Consider the following 13,842-nt stretch of genomic DNA (forward strand, 5'->3'; position numbering starts at 1 on the left):
TGAAAGGAGGTACTTTGTCTAATGATATCGCAGACAGTACAGTAAAAACTGATGTCACAAATGACAACAGCATCCCTTGAAGTACAAATGACAAACTTCAATTGAAGGATACTGCAGCTTGCCAAAAAGCTGGGGTGCTACACTTAACCTGCATTTTTTTCAAATGTGGAGATGTTTCCCATAGTTCTAAGCACATAACATTTAATCGTGTGAGCAGTTTTAAATCTGGATTCAGATGAAATATAATCCCATAATAAAGCTAAGGAAGTAATGATGTGTGATACAGGATACCATGGGCCTCATGTGGACTGCTTTTTGTTCAGCCCATAATCTAAAAAGCAAGCAATTGAAAAATGAGTATCTTGGTTTAAGCTCTGGATTGAGAAAAAACAACCCCAAACCTGTCTGGCCTTTAACATTCCGTATCACGAGCTACCCTTAAACGAACAAACAGCAGCACACAGATTTACAAGTGCAAAAACCGAGTGGAAACAACTGCAGAAAATTTTCTTACATAATAATCTTCAGCACAATCAGTTTCGGATTTCGCATAGTTTATTTACAAAATGGTCTGATAAAACATCCCCTCCATACTTACAGCTCTCTGCCACAACACACATGTTGATTTTAGCAATGTTTAATAGCACCATTAGAATATTATTTAAAATCAGGAAGGATCTTGTTGCAGTTACAATGATTCACAATCTTTTACATCCATGGACGAAGTAACTTTGAGCACACTAGGACTGGTTGCAGTTCCACAGTACAGATTCCTGGGTTCACACAAGGCATTTTCAGAGTTACCAGTTATGCAAGGTACCCATCAAGTCAGTAGCTACTCTAAAAATCTTCGAGCCACAAAGTTTAGACTTCCACCGTATTTGTATAAAGTTATCTCCATGTCGTTTTCAAACAAGGCGATCACGCTGAACACTTTTCCAGTGCTTGTCTTCAAAACAAAAGAGAGACCAATTAAGAGTTTTGATTTTACTTCCCCTTGCTTATTCTCAGTTTACAGTCTAACCTCAAGTTTTGTTTAACACAGGCAAATTCAGCCTGCTTATCTGCCACTGCAGAACCAAGATACTGCTGGGAACAGAACGAAGGCTTACGTTACTGCACAGTTTAAATCCACCTGGGAGCATGCTATGTACTTATTGCTAACAAAGAAAAAGCCATAGCCCTAAGATGGCACAAATTACGTTATGGGTGTATGGTTCCTTCACACAGCGTGGAAAACTGAAGCCTCTCTCAAACAGTTGCGTCCTTGTCTTTAAAAGAGCCTGAATGAGATGAGACTCAATTCTACCCTAATACATCGAAGGGGAAACAATGCCCAAAAGAGCAGTCAGGAATTTCAGGCTGCATAATAAACTGCATAGAAAGGACATGCATGTACATGCTTCAGGCAAGACTGGAAGCTTACTTTCAAAGAGAATTAAGTTTTATTTTCTCTCGCTTTCAATCATCAGGACTAACTCTTCTTTCTGTGCTTTCAGTCAACAGAACACTCAACAAAGAAATTAAAAAGACATTGCACAAATACCTTAATATCCAAAGTCATTCCAAGTGACAGCTCTGGAGGGAAGAATATAGAAAACTGCTCTTTGCCAGTGAGACCCAAAGTACTTGGATTTTCCCCAGGAAGAAACTGAAGTGGAGCTATGCCAATTCCAATCAATTGACTTTTATGAACCTTTTCATAGCTTTCAGCTAGGACAGCTTTAACACCCTGCAAAAATACATTTAATTTTGTATTTCAGTACAGTAGCCAGTAGAAATGAAAAGGAAAAGTAAGCTTCAAACACATATCCAACTGAAGAGTGCTTTGTGTAAGCCCTGCAAGTAGGTGACATCTTTTAGCTCAACAGCCAGATGGAAGCAAATAAGCCAAAGTAGGCCCATACAGCGTGAAACGGAGTTTTAGAACAGACAGTGACTGTGCTGTACTTAACAGGCAGAAAATCCCAGACCAAATGCAGTTACTCCCTATGAACAGCTGACTCAGAATATATTATGAATATTAGTGGAAATTAGTCTCCAACATCTAGATACTTAATACCCCAGAGAGACCCAACAGAGCTCAGCACTAGATAAATATCTGATTTATCATAAAGTCTGTGGCCTAAGATGGCATGTTAAGTCTGAATTTCCTAAGGACATATCCTGACTAGTGCAGTCTCTATGAAGATTCTAGCTAAGAAATTAAGAAGTTTTTAAAAACAAAATGTGCTACTATATCCAAGACTGAGGACAGTTTCTAAACACACTCATGCCCAAACCTAAACAATGTGGTTTTAGGTATTTCCAGGAAAAAACAAAGCCACACCCCCAAAGCAAACAAATGAGTAGTACCAGTAAAAAAGGCCCTTTTGCAGCCCAGTCTCTTGAGCTACCCAGTCCATACTTCTTTCCTGCCAGAATAATTACAGGGATGCCTTCCTTCTGGTACAACTCTGCTGCTTCAAACACATCTAGCTGTGGAATAACAAAATGAAGTTGAGTGAGTTCTATATCCTCAACACAGTTTCAGAGTAGCTATACAAACAAGTATATTTTTACCGTATGTCCTGATGGGAAGTGAATTGTTCTAGGAGCTGGTTTTCCTATGAACTTGTTCAGAAGCTTGATATTTGCAAAGGTACCTCTTGTCATTACAGCATCATTACCTCTTCGAGCTCCATAAGAGTTGAATTCACGAGGTGTGAGTCTAGAATAAAATAAATACTTTAAAAGGAATCAGTTATTTTAAATATTATTTTGTTTAAAATGACATTATGATCTTTATCATAATTACTGCAGCATCTCTAAGTTTTCAGTGAAAGATGTAAGGAACTATTCATCCAACAAATGTAATTATTATAAATAATGAACAAAATGTGCAAGTCATTGCCAGATTATTCATGAGGAAAGTAGCAATTTTAAATTCTTTTTTTATAACTTTATAATGAAGTGCTATGAGCAGTGTGGTACTTACAGAAGACCTGTAGGCAGACCGTTCTAGCTCAATAGTTGTCTCATAGGAAACAAGCCTGTTTACCTCTTACCTCTGCCAGCATATTTATTAACGAGTGTTGCACCAAAATGAGAGCTTTATTCAAAGATCAAGCTATGACCCTGGGATTAAAGGCCCATTAATTCTCTCATACTACTACTCATTCAGATTGAATGCAATAGTTAGAAAGAAGAGTCTGCACCACAGGCTGTTTCTTCGTCATGCTTCACAGATACCGTAGTAACAATACACCTTCACAATGCAATGCAATAATGTAATTTCCAAAATATGCAGCAGACGTGTGACACTGAATAAGCTCAGCATCTAATTATGTTCTGTGTCTTTTCAGAATTTCAGCAGAGGTGAAAGGCACCCACTACTGCTGTAGCCTGCCCACTGATGCAGAAGTAAGGTAGAGCACCAGACATTAGTTTATAGAATTTGGCTTTGTTTTTTTAAACTATGTATGTTTCTAGAACTTCTGATCTGTTCTGTGCATCTGATTGTTACAACAAACATATGCTGAGACATACTCCTAACGAAGTTGTTCTCATAGCTGTCACAATAGTAGTCTGCTGCCAAATGCATGACAAAGCAAAAATAATTGACTAATTTACAAATCAGGTGACTGATCTTTTGTTAATGTGAGGTTAGTCACTGTTATGGTCATTGGCCTCAAGAACAGACCTCGAGAAAGGTGATTACTGGGGTTGCAAGACAACTGATTACTTAAACACAGCAGTAACAGTTACTATTTTGCTTTTCCATCTATAACATCCACTTTTTGCAGACAGGCATTTATGAAGGAAGGCAACAGTGCTGATCAATTATTTGACATGTGAAGCAATCCTCTGATATAACTAGAGCTGTTGAATTTGAAAAGTCCTTACCCTTTGTTGGTCAGATACTTAGCAGCAGCACTACTCCTTGCAATGCTTCCAGCAGGGGATATGTGATCTGTAGTTACAGAATCTCCCAAATAGAGCAAGACATGGGCATTTTCAATTGGTTGTGGTGAAACTGGTTCTTTGGCCTAAAAGGCAAGGGATGGGGAGGGGGAAACAAGAAGAAAGAGACATTTTTCTTCCAAGATCCTTAGAGACACAAAACATATCTGCAATATATGCAGGCTCCACTCATTCCAGAGATACAAATAGTATTTAGAAGATTGAGAAATGTTAGTGATAATCAAATTTAAATATCAAAGCTTTACTGGAATAGCTATTCCTTCACTTAAATGTAATGCATATGATCTGGTCGATAGATCCAATGTACTTACAAGGTTATCAAAAAAGGAAGGACATCTGATATAAGTCGATTTTAAATCCCAGGGAAATAAAGTTGACTCAGGTGCTTCTAGTAAATTCCATCTTTTATTTCCTTTCTACAAAAAAAATTAAAAAAAAAAAAATTTGTGACCTTCTTACATTCTGAAATCAAAGATTTACTTTTAATTTCTTTTTCATTTCTACTATATACTACAAATTACCTCATTGGATGTTACTTAAGACTCACTATTAAATACAAGTATCCATCTCAGTTAAATCCTCCTCTACAGTAATAACTGACAAACCCATCATGTTCAACTGTAAGGTATTATAAAGCTACAATAAAATGCAATCTAAGTTACACAGAACGAAAGACCCTTCTTACCTCCATTTTTTCTTTCAATTCTTTAAACATGGATGATATCACGCACTCTTCCTCCACTGTGTGAAGTTCTCTTCGGGTAGGCCAAATATCTCGTAAGTAAATACTTTTGCCATTAAAGCCAGTGCCTGTGTAAGATTTTAAACAGAATAGTAACTTTTAAGAATATGATATCAGAGTTTGTATTTATATTAGAATATAAGTATGTATATATTCGTATCTTCAGAGATGGTACCAAATATGCAAAGAATTTCATCAGATAAGTGGATGCTTTGCTTTAGCTATGAGCAACACTAAAGATGACTGTGCTTTCTGTTCAAACATACTGGGTTTGTACACTAAAATGCATGTGAAGAAGCCTCTTCTATTGATGCATTAGACGCAGAAATGTTAAGATGTAAGGAAATACTTACCCAAAGGCTCCGTTTCAAAGTCTATTCTAACAGTGCCTGCAATAGCATAAGCAACTACTAGTGGTGGAGAAGCAAGGTAGTTGGCACGGACACAGTCACAGAGACGTCCTTCAAAGTTCTTTGTTCCAGACAATACTCCACAGGCAATTATATCACCCTGAAAGGCAGAGCAGTAAGTATTTTTCTAGGACTTTGTGATACTTCAACAGCTTATGCTATTTTTTGTTGATTAAGTCAGATTTTGCTTTCAGCATTCCACTCTAAATTTTTATTCTAACACTTCAACTTAAAGGCATTTTGTTCCTTCCTGCTACCCTTCTTCCTTCTTCTCCTTTTTGCTCTTGACCCTATGATGGGTTCTTCAGTCACTTCAGTGAACTCCTCTCCTGCCTTTTATTGCTTATATTTTTCTCCTGCTTCACAAGAGAAAAATGCTGCAGCTGTTTAGACACTGCTGTTCAAAATTAGTCTAGCATATAGCTCTTTAAAATCCTCCTGTTTATGATACAAAAATCGACACATGGCATCCTCCATAAGATTAGTTCTTATGTGTTTATATCTGTGTGCCACAAACACTATTTATTATGTTTATTTTACATAGCAATGAGTTACCATGGTCTTCCTCTAACATGCAGATGTGCAAAAATGCCATGCAAAGTCCAAACCAACAAAGTATATTTTGCTTGGATTACTTTGTTTCTTGATTGCTTAACTGGACGATATTTTTTGTTTAAAATTCAACAAGCCTTCAAGCTTTACCTGTTTTATTGCATTCCTGATGGCTTCTGGCAAGGGGGCAGTGTTTCCAACACAGGTTGAACACCCATAACCGACAACCTCAAACCTACATTGGTAAAAAACAATCAAGAGGCACATTAAATGATTACAAGCAATTTGTTAGCAAAACAGCTTTTTCTTTTATTAGCAATCACTAAGAAGATTTTTTTTTCCCTTGACAATTAGACTAAGAAGTGAACAGCAGACACTACAAGTCACTGATGCAAGCAGGAAGATACAAGGTGACATTTTTGTAAACAATCAAGGTAAGTCCAAGTATCTCTAGAAGTTGTTCCATAAGTAAAAGCACACAGTCAGTAACATTCCTGACAGAACATAGCTGAGCACTGTTACAGAATTATGAACAATCTTATTGTTATCGCTGCAGAGCAACCAAAACCATGCTAAACAACCCATGACAGCTACAATGTTAAGGAAAGACTAATACAGTGTTTCCTGACAAATTTACATCCAGCTTCCACTTCTAAAAATGTATAAACAAATGCATCCTGTCTTGTAAGACACTTACAATTAAATAGATCACTACTGAAAACATGGAGCTCAGATGAAGAGATCTACACATAATAAATAAGGTGGGAATAAAATGGAGTAATACACAAGACAGCAAGCAGTTAAAATGACAATGTATAAACCCCAGGTGTACTGTTTTTCTAAAGCAAAAACTGAAGTAGGAGTCACAACTTACCCAAGCTTGCTGAGGTAAGGTAATACTCCACTCGAACTGAGATAATGTGTAACCATTCCACTGCCTGGTGATAAACTTGTTCTTATATAGGGCTTAACCACTAGGCCAGCTTCAACAGCTTTTTTGGCCAGCAGACCTACCAAAAAAAGGCAAAAGGAACAGCTTATGTTTTGTAGATCCCTTAAAAGAACATCTAAATGATGCTACTTTAGTTCAATTATGCATAAAAAAGAGGACGAGTAGACCTTCAGTTTATTAAATTCTTAAAGTAATACTTGCCTGAATAAAGTTTCTTAACCCATAACAATACCATTCAGGTTTTTGTTCCCATTCTTACAATATAGAAAAGAAAATGGGGATCTAGGAGAAAAATCTCTTTGACTGTTCTAGCTGGCAGTGCAAATCCATTTATTCTTCCTCTGATACAGGCCACATAGCCTCAAAGGGAAGCTTGCCTTGGCCACAGAGGACCTCAAAAGCAGCAAGCAAGGTCTGACAGAGGATTAGTTATTCTAGGAAAATTGTATGCAGTTTGTGAAGGTAGGGCACAAACTCCTTAACTAGTGGCTAAAGCACAGAGCAATTTTTCAGCAACATGGATTTTATTTCCAGACTCAGTGGCTAACAATAGTCCAAGCCACCATAATCCAGGGTGGAGGCAAAGCTAAAGCCCACCTCCTCCATCAATTGTGCAGATACATGCATCCATCTGGAAAGAGCCCTAAAACTGGTTACCTGTTGAAATACTGCCAGATAAAAATATATTGTCATTACTATCATTAAGACTGCTTTATGACACAAATTTCAGGATTGTATTATTGAAAAGTAACTGACATTATATAACCTCCAGGATACACAAGAAGTTTAAGGCTAAAAGTTTAGTTTCAAACCTTTAGGTCAAGTCATTACAAAGAACCTAAAAAAGTGAAGGTAAAGGCTGCCTAAACATGAGAACACCATTAAGATCAAGTTAGTTGTCACAACATACCTGCAGCAAGCATGACAGATGGATTACAATTATTTGTACAGCTGATTACTGCAGCAATAACAATGCAGCCGTGAGATAGCTTGTATTCATTTCCTTCATACTGAACAGGTACAATGTCATTCTGTTTCTCAACTGCAATCTGAAACCCTTTAACACCAGACTAGATGACAGAAACACATGTTAGCAGTTATTATAGTACAGAAAGTATGGCATTACAGCAAGACCAACTGAACCCTCATTTTAAAATACTCTGCTGTCCCGTTAGGAGCTCTTGAACTGATTTTAAAAGCAGTCCTCAGTTCATGCCTCTCTCTGTAATCTACAGTGGTCTCATCCTCCTTTCTTCATAATTGCTTTAACTTTGCAACAAGTGTGAACAAATGCCAGTCAAAAAGCATGGTTGGTTCCACACATTTCCTGTTACACATCAAAGAACAATCCCTTACATCTATGTGTGCAACTCTATACAGTACATGTTTCTTAATTAGAAACATAGCCAAGACTTAAATCAAAAGAGGATGATAACTAAGCACAGACCAGGTCCATTAACATTTCACCCCTTCCAGCTGTGCAGCACTCAGTCATTTCCCAGAGGTCCCTTTCGACTTCAACCATTCTGATCCATGATCAGTTATGATTCCTCTCTCCAACACTACTCATCATTCTATATCCTACACCTCATTACAAGCCAGAAATGCTAAAATCTACAGAAAGAATTTTTAAGAGTGTTTAAGTGTGTACATTTCTAATACTGCCAATCTTCAACTTAAAAATAAAAACGCAGTCCTTTATTAGCTGCATTCTTAGCCACCTACACATATTCCTAACCATAAATATCACCTTCAGAGTAAAATATTTCCTCTTTTAAGTCAAGTTAAGCTTACTAAGTTAAGAACCGAGAATGCTGATTAGCTACAAGTCTTGGAAGTCTTTCCACATCTCCTTTAAGATATGATGAGTTTTCTTTTCTTATAGTAATTGTTTTGGAAATTAAGTACATTACAGTTGTTTAAAAGCTCTGAAAATGAGAAAATGTTTCCTAAGCTTATGTATGTATTACTTAACTTCAAGATTTTCCTCCCTAGCAATCTAAACTGTGACATTAAGGATTTTTGAAGTTCATGTTCCTGACAAACACACCTATGATTTACTAGCCACTCTCCCTGGGACACTTACCAAGTAAGAAAAAGGTATAATTGGATAAGCTGTCTATGTAGCAATAGAAAGGGCTCAACAGGTATGCAAAGAATAAGTAACATTTCTTCATGCAGATTATAGGAAGTACCTTTTGACAGGTACATCAGTTGTACAAACCTTTTCATTCAAGCAAGCTTGGAAGTCACTCTTCATGTTATTAACAGCCACTCTATCTTGGGACCTCTTGGGGCCACTGACGTATGGAATTATAGAACTTAGACTAATTTGCACTACCTAAAAAAAATCCCAAAACAAGCAAGACAAAAAAAAAAGCACGTATTGTCAATTCCAGCCCAACATTGCACTGAATATGCTCTTGAGACATCCAGGACCTTTTGTTTAAAAGTGGAATGTTCTGAGACATTAAAACTCTGGGATTCCATTTTCAAGACTGCTCGTTGTAAAAGACTATTCATCCTACTCAAAGCATTTTAACATTATCCCTAACTTATCCACCATCTGTAAGACTGACCTGATCACTCAGGAGCAGTAAGAATTCAGTATCTGTATTGGCATGGACATTATTGTACTCGCCTTCTTTCCCCCACCCCCTGTATATTTTGTAAAAATACTCTGCTTCTCAAAATTATGAGTGAATAAATTCAACTTCTATTAAGGCAATGAAAATCACAGTGGTAGAGAAAATTATTAAGTCAGCAGTACTTGAGAATCAAACATACAAAAACAAGTCCTTTCAAGCGTACCTGGGAATACTCAGGTTCCCTGGAAGAAGTCTCATCATTTCTAAATAACTTCACAGCTTTAAGATACGCTTCTATGACCTCAAGCTTGGCCTTGTCAAAACCTTAGGAAGGTTATTTCAAACATGAGAAAAGTCACATTAAAAATAAATAAAACAAAACATACAATTCTCAGAAATTAAGACTGTTGCAAGCGTATCAGATTTATCCTTGAACATCCAACTTCTTTCCCAAGGTACACCACTTCTATAATCCAGCCTCCAGGAATTATACATTAATGTTGCTTTTTTCCACCCCCTTTAATTAGCTTAACCTCCCTCTTTATTTCAAAGATGAAAATAAGCTGTTCCAACTCTAGCAGCTGTAACTTGAATTAAATTTACAGATTTGTCCCTGAAGTTCATAAAGCTTTTCTCTATTAAGATTTACTTGTTTAACATAGATCATGTGCTTAGTTGAGAATAGTCAGTATTATTGGCTACTGTTAGAAAATATTTCATTTGCTCTGCACCAACCAGACAAAACATGTTTGGTATTAAATTAAAAATGTTTAACTCAAAAGTGACAGATTTCAGTGTCAGAAAGGCTTACTAATGTAAATGAGGTTTTTCTTGATATCTGTTACCCTGTGGCTTTCTCTGTTTGCAGTAGCTTGATAAGGAACGATCATCCTTCTAGCTTAGCATGAAATGTCACTGAAATAGTGCTCTTCAATGGAAGAAAACCACAAAACAAATCACAATGATTTAACTTATTTCTGGTAATCATTTTAGAATTTGATTCTGTAAGGAAACTATAGGTGGTTAAGGGATTCATTTGATACTGAGAAGACTTACATTCCATACACTTTTCAAAATATAAGTGAGAATTTTCTTAATACTTTTCTTTTAGAGGTTTACATACGCTTTCAAAAAGCAAGGACTCTGCATGCTGAAAAATAACATGACTTTAGTAAATCAGGTACTAGACAAATGAACCAGATTGGACACAAAACTCAAGGGCAAGTCAGCTATCCACATGCCAGTGTTGTACATACACAAACTACAGCCTCACTTAAACACATGGGCTACAGGAAGACAAAATAGGCCACAAGAAGACATCTGTGCCAATAAAGCAGGTAAATAACTCGGATCTGAGCGTCACATACTAAGTGTCCCACAAAACTAGCCAACAGTATTTATGTATGGTAGAATTTCTGTGACAGGTATTACGCAGATGCCCAAGATTCTACCGGATACCAGTTGTAGCCAGATACATCCCATGACAGCCTGTTACCGTATAGCAGAATTCTATGTTAACTCCACGTCAGAACTCCGCAGAACTTTACAACTATGGAATTTTAAGAGATATATTCCCACATATCTAAAAACATTATTACAGTGAATCACTATTTTAATTTAATCCTTACCTGTATGCTTTAAGTGCTTCAATGTCACATTATCAACAGGGAAAAAGCTCAGAATAGCACCATATTCAGGGCACATATTTGCTATTGTGGTTCGGTCTGCTACAGACAGCTGGGAAACGCCACTCCCAAAAAACTCAACAAATTTTCCAGTGACATCAACTTGCTTCAGATGCTGTTTAAAAGAACACACAATATTTGTTATGTGAAGATTTACAATGCAAGCAATATTTCTTGCAATGATTCACAATTAGCAAGTTGTGAATATTTTAAAAAGCTGAAACCCTAAGGCCTACATTCACAAGGAAAACCCAAGCCCCATTAACATGCTGGGTTCTAAAAATCCACACTGGAAGCTGACATAATAAAACACACCACTTGCAATTGAGTTCTTCAGATTTCCTAGTTGAGAACAAATACATGCTTCCTAAAGCATTATGCCAAAAGGAAGGCTGTATTTTTTCAAAGCAATTGCAGCTCTCCAGTGCTCTGACACTAGCTCTTCACCCACTACAACAGTGACAGTTAATGCCACCCTGGCAAAACTACTTCTTCAGAAAACATATTTTTGAGTTACACCAGGCTTGTAGCCATAGATCAGCCTTGTGTCTTGCAGGAATAGTTTAAACCAAGAAGTGTATGCAGAAAAAGTTTCTGAGCTAGAGAAGAAGTCTACAAGCTATCAGCAGAAAAAAATAGAAGACTTCTCTCCCCTGCCCACAACCCTACACATTTATTTCTTTAAAAAAATTAGTGAAATAGAGCCTGTAAATAAAGCACTATAGAGGGAAAATAAAAAGAAACAACCCACACTATTTTAGAGGACTACTAAATAAGAATGGTTAGAGAGTATTTGTATCTTTCTGCACTAGCAGGTGTATGAAAAATACTCCTAGAATTTAATTCAGTTCTCAAACACCACTGGTAGAACTTTGCTCTGTTTGAAAAGGCATCAAATCCTTACCTTTGTAATGCTTAGAACAATATCTATGGATGTAGCAAGCGGGCTGGCTGTGCCTGTCAGTTCACATCCAACAACCTCCGGCAAAGTGAGAGTAAGTGGCATCCCCAGCATTACCGCTTCTGTTTCGATCCCCCCAACACCTGGAAGGAGAACATTAGATTACTTTTCATCAGTTTAAGAAAGGAACACTAAATATTTTGAGGTCCTAAAGATTAGTAAAGTCTTTCCTATTAAGATTAAAGGCTACAGCAAGAAATGTAGAAGTTCTCTGTTAAACATGTGTACATGAAAAATAAAATCAAGACAACTGCTGAATTTAGACCTACACAAAATTTTGTATTGAAAATTAACTTTACAAGAGAAAAAAAACTTGAATTCTATAGTGCAGGTACAAACAGCACTTACTTGACTATACATAGAGTTTTTGGCTGTTTTATCTTAAAATCACAAAAAGCAGTTTCTCAATGGCAAGAAGTGTTAATTAAGGCTACTTTTACATAAAAACCATTCTTAAGAATAATTCAAGACAGTTTGTTACACCTGAGATAAAAATATCCAGTGGAAAGAAAGTACTTTCCAGTAATGCTGGAGCATGCCTTACAGAGTGCTATCATGTTGTTCTTAGCATACTTACCCCAGCCCAAGATTCCCAAGCCATTTACCATGGTTGTATGAGAATCTGTGCCAACCACACTATCTGGATATAGGAAATCTTTAACGTCAAAAACAACTCTTGACAAATATTCCAAATTGACTTGGTGCGCCATTCCAATCTCAGGTGGAATTATGGAAATATTCTTGAAAACCTTTGAACTCCACTGTAATTTTTCCAAAACGAGAAAAAAATAAAGTTACATTTTTTGAAAGTGTATTGGGTTTTCCGTGAGGGGTTTTTGGTTTTGTTTTTGTTCCCGGGGGGAGGGCTATGGACATAGCCCTGTGAGAAGCTACCTGAAAAAAACTCCCTCGGCTCCAATGTCAGACCCACCACTGACCAAGGCCAAGCCAATCAGCACCCCTGCAAATTCATGTATTTAAGGGGGGTGCAGGGCATGCTCGCTCTCTCTCTTGCACTGGCCTGACCAGTGGAGCCCCAGGTGCGGGTGGCATGGCCCCAGCCCCAGCCCCAGCCCTGCTGGGCTGGCCTGATCCCAACTTAAAGCTTAAGCCTCGCTGCAGCTCCAGCCCGAAAGAGAGAGCCTGGAACTCTTCAAAACCATCAGAAGGGACCTACAGCGGAGAAAGGAGTGTGACCTGAGGAGAACTTTTAAAAACACCAAGGTCAGTTGAAGGAAGAAAGAGAAGGGAGGAGGCGGCGCAGAGTCAGTTTCTGCAGCCCGCAGAAGTTCAATGGTCGGGGCAGAGCCACATGAGCAGTGGCTGACTCTGAAGAAGCCGTGACTCCAGGCAGTGTGTGCTGGAGTAGTTCGTGTGTGAGGGAACTGTGACCGTGGGCAGACCCAGATTGGACTTTTGTGGGCTTCTCCTGTGGGAAGGGCGCCACATGGAAGCAGAGAGAGAGGCTGGGAGGAGTCCCCCCCTAGGCCGGGAAGAGGAAAGAGGGGCACCAGACAACATGGCACAAACTGACTGCAACTCCCACTCCCAACCCTCACTGCACCCCTGGGCAAAAGGGGGGAGGTGAAGAAACCGGGAACAAAAGCTTTGTTTGACTTTCAGATCTGGTTGTATCTCTCATTGTTCTACTCTGATGTTGCTGGTAACAAATCTGTTATGGTTTTTCTCCCTATCATGAGTCTGTTTTTTGCCCGTGACCCTTTAAGTGGTGAGAAGCCCTCCTGGTCCTTATTCTGACTAGCCTCCTTTTTGGGGCATCATGGTGCTCAATTACACACTGGGCCTAAACCACAACAGAAAGGTACATTAAATTCTTAGAACATAACTAAAAAGACAAAACCAATATGCAATGAAACAGTATTTGCAATTTACACAAGTGGCTTTTGCTCGTTTGTTGAGCAGAGGTACATGACACCCTTGGATCCTGTATGTTCTCAATCATCAAAGCCCTTCATTCAGTTCCTGCTG

General features: G+C 38.0%; 1 protein-coding gene across 1 annotated transcript in view; it reads right to left on the reverse strand.

The window, feature by feature from the left end:
• Nucleotides 1-537: 537 nt before the first annotated feature.
• The window catches only part of IREB2 (iron-responsive element binding protein 2), a gene marked incomplete at its 5' end in the record, with an annotated part of 22,653 nt that continues 9,348 nt past the window's right edge, over nucleotides 538-13,842 (reverse strand). Inside the window, 16 exons of the mRNA XM_010189497.1 lie at nucleotides 538-949; nucleotides 1,547-1,732; nucleotides 2,356-2,478; nucleotides 2,563-2,710; nucleotides 3,886-4,028; nucleotides 4,275-4,379; nucleotides 4,649-4,773; nucleotides 5,059-5,215; nucleotides 5,818-5,902; nucleotides 6,542-6,677; nucleotides 7,530-7,689; nucleotides 8,844-8,960; nucleotides 9,431-9,531; nucleotides 10,836-11,007; nucleotides 11,797-11,936; nucleotides 12,431-12,614. Coding sequence (XP_010187799.1) covers nucleotides 836-949; nucleotides 1,547-1,732; nucleotides 2,356-2,478; nucleotides 2,563-2,710; nucleotides 3,886-4,028; nucleotides 4,275-4,379; nucleotides 4,649-4,773; nucleotides 5,059-5,215; nucleotides 5,818-5,902; nucleotides 6,542-6,677; nucleotides 7,530-7,689; nucleotides 8,844-8,960; nucleotides 9,431-9,531; nucleotides 10,836-11,007; nucleotides 11,797-11,936; nucleotides 12,431-12,614 — 2,196 coding nt within the window. The remainder of the gene's footprint in view (nucleotides 950-1,546; nucleotides 1,733-2,355; nucleotides 2,479-2,562; nucleotides 2,711-3,885; nucleotides 4,029-4,274; nucleotides 4,380-4,648; nucleotides 4,774-5,058; nucleotides 5,216-5,817; nucleotides 5,903-6,541; nucleotides 6,678-7,529; nucleotides 7,690-8,843; nucleotides 8,961-9,430; nucleotides 9,532-10,835; nucleotides 11,008-11,796; nucleotides 11,937-12,430; nucleotides 12,615-13,842) is intronic.

The sequence above is a fragment of the Mesitornis unicolor genome, unplaced genomic scaffold, assembly GCF_000695765.1.
Source record: "Mesitornis unicolor isolate BGI_N332 unplaced genomic scaffold, ASM69576v1 scaffold4668, whole genome shotgun sequence".
NCBI classification, from domain to species: domain Eukaryota; kingdom Metazoa; phylum Chordata; class Aves; order Mesitornithiformes; family Mesitornithidae; genus Mesitornis; species Mesitornis unicolor.